Source organism: Buceros rhinoceros, unplaced genomic scaffold, assembly GCF_000710305.1.
Source record: "Buceros rhinoceros silvestris isolate BGI_N320 unplaced genomic scaffold, ASM71030v1 scaffold12008, whole genome shotgun sequence".
Lineage (NCBI taxonomy): Eukaryota > Metazoa > Chordata > Aves > Bucerotiformes > Bucerotidae > Buceros > Buceros rhinoceros.
The window spans coordinates 16,952-24,773 of NW_010427521.1; the positions used below are offsets into that span (position 1 = coordinate 16,952).

The window sequence follows — 7,822 nt, forward strand, 5'->3', positions numbered from 1 at the left end:
TTCGCACTCCAGATGGAAAGATCTGGCAAGAGGAAGGCTTTCACATTAGTCGGGAGCTGTACAGAGATATAGCACTCCAGTTAGCAGGTGAGACAAAAACTGAACGGATCAAGCCACACAGCTTCTCTTAGAGTCAGAGAAACTTTTTTTGTACAGGTCTACATGGAAACAAAAAATCGAAGCAAGAAGTGTTAAATATATTGTACTTCTCTCCAAAGGAGGAGTAACTTGTTGAACGCTAACAGGGAAAAAAAATCCTTCTCCACCTTCTCTCGTTAAAATACTTTTAACAGAAAGTCAGTACTGAAAAGAATGAAACAACGGCTTTTCTTTGAAACAGGAATTTTTAAAAAGTCTTAATGAGAACAGGTTTTGGTAAATTTTGTAACTTCTTTATAAGTGTTTGCGGGAATGAATGCAATTACCCCTTTAAAGGGACGAAACCAAACCCCTTTTTGGTTTTGATAAAAACTAATTTATCTCATGGGAACAGCTTTGACATTTTTTTGCCATCTTTGACACTGTTCAAGTGATTTGTGCACTCTATATTGAAGCCTGAATTCCACTTCCTTCAGTATGGGGTTAAATCGTCAGTCCTGAAGCTGCCCTGGGAATTGTTAGTGGTTTAGTTGGAACGTACGTAGCTAAAGAGGAGATGGGGAGCATCTGCAGTGGAAAATCTCTGGGAATACTTACTTAAACGGAGTGGGTAGCCTGCGGCAAAGGGGTCTGCCTTCAGCTCTCTGTGGTGGTGAGATTATATGGCATTAGGTTGGTTTAGTATCTCTGAATTTGTGGAGCTTAATTGCTCTATAGCAGAATTATCCAAGTCTTGAAGTTCTTGGAGAAATTTGTGTCCCGGAGATTTGTACGCTTTTTAGTGATCTTCCCTGGATTCCGCGAGGAGGGGGAGAGCAGCTAGACCAGAATAATAATATGACCAAAGATGATTGAAGAATGCTGTATATTTGCCTGACAGTTACGCTGCTAAAAGACCAAGACAGTAATGCATGCTTTATGTTCCCTAATGTACTTCTCCGAGACCCAGGCATTACCCGTTTTTCCCTCTGGAAGAGTGCAGCCTCGTTGGCAGCGCTCTCCTCTGGGCGATCTGGGGTAGGATGCCCCAGGGTGCTGTTGGATTGGCTGGACTGGTTACAGGGGAGCACTGTGAGGTTGAATTGCTTTTGACTGATGGATCTGGGGGAGGGGGAAGAGATCAGATGAATGGAAAGGAAGGGAATGGAAAATAAAATCCCCTGGCAACCCGTAGTTGTGCAGCTTAAGAGTTTGCTTATTAAAAATACCTTTTCTCGTTGGTCGAAACATTTAAGACTGGAGGAAAATGCGATGAGATCGTAAACCTGTCTTTGAATGTTGACAGTGTAGTGGTTGGTATGGAAATTATTAGATTTCAGCTTTCTTTCGTTTGTTCAGCCTGACAAGGTACTGAGGAATTTTTCTGGAATCGCTCATTTAAAAAGTTGAGAAAGAAGAGCTGCCTCTTTTCAGGAAAATTGTTTTGCAAATACTCTATTCAGCATCAGCCCATGAAAGTAATGCCAAATTTCTAAAGACTTTTAATCTATGCTAGCACCTGTTTTGTTTTTTTTTTAGTTTTGACAAGCGTAATGTAAACGATTCATGAGCTCTTTATAGAAATCCAGATTATGGAAAAGTTTTGTTGAGGAGGTCCAATTAAAAAGGGGTTTGGATTATGTGTTTAGCAGACTTCTGCGTACAAAAGGAAGGAGCTGTGTGTGCGTTCACCTGTCCTGATGCCTTGTGGAGAACAGCTGTCGTGGAACGTGTCTCCTTTCTGATCTGAAAAGATTATACTGACTAGCTGATTCTCAAGTAATCAAATGCTGCTGCCGTGCATAATATGTACTGTAAATGTATTTTTAGGGTGTCAGATAATCTATCCGTGTGTTAATTCTGTATTAACGTTACAGCGTGTGGAGTTTTGGGTGTGTGCAGTCGACTGTATTGAAACTGTTCCATGCTCTCTAGTGCTAAAATAAGCTGTAAGATCTCTAATATCTACAGAAATGTTCCTTACTGCACCGAGGTTTTTACATGTAAGCGCGGATCTTATGGAACGCCTTTACCTTTGTTGAGTAATTAGGCTAAAGGATATTTTATGTACCCCAAACGTCCGGTAATTCTGTCTTAAAGGTGTTTGGGGTTTGCCATGCTAGAACAAAATAGCGGTAAGATGAAGAGTGAGTGGGAAGCAGCTGGCAGTTTCCTGGTATCAGGAAGGAACTGTTTGTCACTGAAAGAGGTGAGGGAGCAAGAGAGATTTCTGCAAATGCAGTCACTGGGGCCTCTGGTGCTTGATGCATTGGTTCTGTCTTCCCTGTGGTTGGGGTCAGCCTCAAAGACAACTGGAAAAATGGTAAGGAAAGGATAGGAAGGGGGAGAAACACTCTTAAAAGTCCATTCCTGCATCCTTTAATGTGACCTGTTGTTCTGTCTCGGATAAGGGCATCCATCAGAGAGTGGATTCAGCTGGATTTAGGGGCTATAAAAGTTAGTATTGGCATCCAAATAAAGTTGAAGATCTGTCCACGGGGAGAGTTTGTATCTTGCTCTGATCACGTTCTTTATAGAAGAAGAACAAGAAAACAGGGCTAATAGCGCCCATGGAGTTCCTTATCTGTAGTTTGCTTTTAGGATCAAGAAAAAAGAATCTTCAGGGCACGTAAACTAAAGTGCTTTACCAAATCTTTGAAAACGTCCAGTGTAGGCTGCTGAGACTGAATGTACTACGTGTTCTTGTGGGACGTTAATACTGTTAAATGTAATGTCCATAGTCAAAGAGACCTGACAGTTGTTCCTGTCAAACTGTCAATGTTTCTTTTAAAATTGAAAGCCGCTTTGTAAAGATCTATTATGGCGTAGCTGTGGCTTCGCTTCATTCCAGCGTGTAGGTGAACAGCACTTGATTCAAAATTTTCACGCTATGAGGATTTTAAAATGCCAGAGTGGGATTAATTGATCTCAAGGTGTAATCTGGGAGAGTCAGTGAATTTTATTGTGTTTCCCTGCAAACTCGTTGTTCCATCTTCTTTCCTGTGGGATATCACTTAACAGCTTTTGTTTGGTTTTAGAGGATTCAACAGTGCAAAGAAAACCCAGTGAGAGAAACAAAGAGAAAAAAGCAAGCAGACCAGTGCGGAAAGCACGAAAGCTGGCACGGTTGTCAAGTCCAGAGTCCAAACAAGGTGACTGTCGTGTGTCCTTCGGAGACGAGTTTTGTCTCAAGAGATAAAGAAAAAATAAAGCATATTACTTTGCAAGTCTTCTCCGATGTGCAGCGATTCTGTTGCAGTGTGTTTGTAGGCTGTATGCTGCGCGGGGATGGGTGGGATTTTGTGGTTGGCCGTGTGTGCTTTTTTTGATTGGTTTTGATTTTCTGCCTTTCCATTTGCTGTGTGCACCTTACGGAAACTGCTGAAGACTGCGGGGGGGCCACAGGTATCCTTAGGTATCTGTCAGGCCGACACAGACAAAAGGTAGCAGTAGCCCTGTTGTGGATCCTGCTCCTGTTCCTCCTGGGTTGAAGCTGGTTAGTGCCTGACCTACAGCTCAGTGAGAGGAGGAACGGAGGTGGTGTTAAAATCAGTGGGACTTGCCGAGTTGCCCTCCTCTGCGAGAAGGAGCTGCAGGAAAAGCTTTTCTCTTGTGTGATTTGCCATCGGGAAGCAAAGAACAGGATGTTATTCTGCCTTTTCTCTGGCTGTTGTTCTTCTACCTTCTGTGTCAATTTGTTGCTCTCCTGCACCTTCAGTTCTGGCTTGACCTATTCTTGGCTTTTTCAGTTAGTGAAGGAATGTAAAAATGTGTTCCCTGACAAGTCTTACAAATCTGGACATTTGTAAAGGAATGCTTATTTTTTTACCAATTAAGAATTTATATTTTCACTGTTGCCTGACATTTCCACTGTCTATTAAATGAAATTGGAGTATCTAGAGAAGGTGCTGTGAGCCGATTACTGTAGAACAGCGCCTTAGAGTAGAAAATGAAATCAGCTACCTGTGGATTTCTGTCAGTGCTGCTTAGTTCTCCAGTAATGCAAATATTTAACGTGGTGTGCAACGAAAGAATCAGGAAGTCTTCCACATCTGCTTTGTATTTGTTTTTAATTTTCATGCAGATAAATAGTTGTGACTGCGATCACTGCTACAGAGCTTTTTTTTTTCTTTAAACACAGGCGAGTTTAGGCATCTCTTGCACTTTTTAAGGTTTTATGTTTCTCCTTATGTATAGTGCCCCATAATCAGTAAACACTTGGAAGAAATAAAGCTGTTTTAAAAAAATATTACAAAGGGTTTTTAGAGAGTGCTTCTGCATGCTGTAAATCACAAAGCTGCATGTGAGTGTTTTGTGGTGATAAATGGTAACATGTAAAACTAAGTGATAAGTATGGATTTGCTCCTTCCTCTGCGGATTGAGTCACACTTAAGGAACTCTACTAAACTATTTGTTTCAAAGTGAAGGAGGAGCCCAGAGATGACTGCAGGTTTTAATGGCAGTGGTTAATGTCCATAATGGATTAAATGTGAGGAGAGTGATGGCCTGAGATCCCTGGAAGATAAGCCCCAGATCTAAGTGGCATAGCCAAGATGGTCTGTCCTCCTCCAGTCACAGCAATAAGAAACTGCCTAATATAGCCAGGACTATAAATGGCGCAGCTCATGTTCTGCTCCGTTAGCGTGTTTTAGTCCAAACAGCTGACTTGGAATGGAAGATGAGACTTCACACCGCCTTTATAAACGCACTCATAAGTAACCGAGAGCCCCGAGTTTGGCAAGAGAACCCCTTTGGCTGATAGGTCTGTTTCAAAGCGACACATTTCAAGTGACAGATTTACACAATATTTGGATAATTTACAATGCCAGCAAGGAATGCTGTTAGTGAGCGAATGAGTAGTGGGCCACAGGCTTCCGACCAGTGGGCCACAGCTTTCCTCCTTCTGCTTTAAAATAACAGAAAAAGGAAAGAAAGGGGAGTGGGGTGAGAATGAGGACTGGGACTGCCGGAACACCCTTGCTCTGCTGTGCTGGATGTCACTTGGAGTGGCTTTGGTACCACGTCTGCAAAGTCCTGCTGGGCCCAGAGCGCAGTCCCTTTTTGTTTGGCTGTGTTGTGTTCCTCCTGCAGGTTTGGGGGGGTTTAGGCAGTGCTGTCAGAGGGGGGACCTGAACTCGAATGGTTAGAAATCAGATGCAAATTGGGGATTCAAGTTAGGTGCTTTTCTAGCAGTAAAGTGCTACTAAATGGTCTGAATTAGGTTATTAGTGATTTTCTTTTTTTGTGTGATGCTTTTCTCCAAGCTCCTTAAGGTCAGTATTTAAAAAAAAAAGATTAATAATATTGGAAGTTAGTGGGTTGAAAGAGGAGTCAGATAGCATTTAATCTAACCACCATGAGGTAAAGATACCACCCTACCCAGATTTTATCATTGGAGAATATGTAGAATGATAAAATAATAACATTTTGGTTGAGTTTCTGCCACCTGCAAGGTTGTCTGTTCTGGAATTGAGTATCAGCTAACAGGGATTTATCTTAACTCTTTTCTGCCAGCTAGAGGACAGGGAGTTAGCACTGGTTAGAGTAACTGCTGTGCGGTATTTTTAAACCTCCTCACAAGGCACCTACTCAACAATTGATTATCTGTAAAAATCTCTGAAGTGTTTGTTTTTTTTTTTCCTGGAGTATCAGATAATATCTTTTTAACATGAAGGTGAATAATTTTTTATCTCTCACCTTTATTTTCTTCTTCTTGCAACATTTTGGATGCTTTCATCTTTTTATTTTCGTTATTTATGTAGAGATAAACAGCTTCTTCCCAGACCTCTACAAATATTTCTGCTCTCCCCAGTAATGTTTGCTTATACATTTTAGACCTGCATAACCCTTTTTTTCTTTTTAAAATCAATTTTCTTAGGGCTTTAATGTGCTGCAGTATGTTTGGAATTTTTACACTGTGTTCTGCGTAGGCATGAAGCGCTGGTGGTTGTGTGATTCAGCTGTTGAGTGTCTTCACGGTTATGACTGTTTTGTGTAACTGCAGCTGTAGCACTTACGCAGAACTAAATGGTATAGAAATGATTAATGGTTGCAATAAATACCTTTTTGATATGCTGGAAAATCCGTCTAAGTGCTTGACTTCTATTTATTACTTATTGTGCAGGTGGAAACTATATAAGTGCATCTTCCTGGCGTGAGGGACAAAAGCTAGTCAAAAAGATACTGGGTCCGGCTCCCAGAATAGAACAGGACAGAAGAGCCGTGTCTAGTGACAGAACAGGACGAGAGCAAGCTGCCAAGTCTGGTAAGTTGTACTTTTATGACTGGACTTCTTTCATTGTTCTTAATTTATAACACAACACTGTGTGCCTGCAGAACAAGAGGGGCAGCACATGGAGCAAAGGCTCAGGTGCTCTGGAAAGGATGGGAAATAGGTTGCAACCAAAAAAATGGATCCCCTGCAACCTCTTTCTTTGCCTCTTGAAGCTCTTGGAGCCAGGAATGGTCCACAACAGTGGTCCACAGGCCAGATGGATTTTCCAGATGTTCTGTTTATAATACATAAGCTGTGCTTGGGAATCCCTGTTTCACAGGAATTTTGGTTCTTCCAGACACTGTATAATGTCATCCATGGGCATCGTAAATCTTCATTGATCCCTCCACCAGTCCTTTCCAGAATTTATCGAGAATCTCAGGCAGGACAAGGAAAGGACAGTTGTAGGTGCTGTGCTGCTTATGCCTGTGGGGTGGTGAGGCTGGTGAGAGTATAAAGGGTGTGAGCTCAGTCTAAACAGAGGCTGCTGTATTCAGAATATGACACTGAATGAAGCAAAGTCACGTTTACAGGGAGATCTGGACTCCTCCCTCATCCTCACTTTTGTAGCTGTTTAACTGGTGGTGTGCAGTTCCCAAATATGATTTTTACCTGAAATACTTGACAAGTCTTATTCTTTTGCAGGCTGTATTGGAAGGACAGGTTCAGACTCTAGACTGGATGTTACCTGTAAAACCTCTTCAAAAAATTCTGAAAGGTCAAGGAGTAAAGTACGGTCTGAGAATAACCTGAAGAAACTAGAAGCTGCTCTTCCAGATGATAACCAAGAAGATCACGCCTCTGTAAATAAGGACTTCTTGCCCGTGGAAATACGTGGTATTCTTGATGACTTGCAGTTGGATTCCATGAGTTCAAAGCAAGAGAAAGATGTGGAAAAGCAGAATCAGAAGTCTGTTTTGCCTCCTCAAAATGCCAGGAGCCACAGTCCAACCAAACGGAAACCGGACAAAATAGCCGCCAGTGAGGAACCTCAGGTGATTTCTAAGAAACGTCACTATGATACAGAAGAGGTTCGTCAGTACATTATCAGGCAGCGAGAGGAGAGGAAGAAGAAGCAGAATGAAGAGAAGAAAGCTCAAAAAGAGGCGACAGAACAGAAGAACAAAAGGCTTCAAGAGCTCTACAGAAAGCAGAAGGAGGCTTTTACTAAAGCGAAGAACGTGCCTCCTCCTGAGCCTTCAGCAGCCAAACGGTTACAGGAAACCTATTCTAAACTACTGCTGGAACGTACATTTTTAGAAGAGCCGCCTCAGCAGCAGGAAACACAGGTATAGCTGATTTGCTAGCTTAGTGTGTTGCAGTTGTTTGCAGGAATATGAGGTCATATGCTGAGGAAGGTCGTGACTTGTCCTAGTCTGGTTATCAGTTAAGAGAAAGGATACAAAGGAAACTGGGTAGCTTTTGCTTAAACCTAGTGGGTTTGATCTGAGAGCCTCCTTTGCACAGGAA

The 7,822-nt window shown here is 42.0% G+C and overlaps 1 protein-coding gene across 1 annotated transcript in view; it reads left to right on the plus strand.

The window, feature by feature from the left end:
• Positions 1-7,822, plus strand: part of CEP350 (centrosomal protein 350kDa) — a 60,764-nt gene that overhangs the window by 7,114 nt on the left and 45,828 nt on the right. The window contains 5 exon segments of the mRNA XM_010141938.1: positions 1-87; positions 3,117-3,219; positions 5,593-5,606; positions 6,203-6,343; positions 6,998-7,641. The exon segment at positions 1-87 is cut by the window's left edge and continues 11 nt beyond it. Coding sequence (XP_010140240.1) covers positions 1-87; positions 3,117-3,219; positions 5,593-5,606; positions 6,203-6,343; positions 6,998-7,641 — 989 coding nt within the window.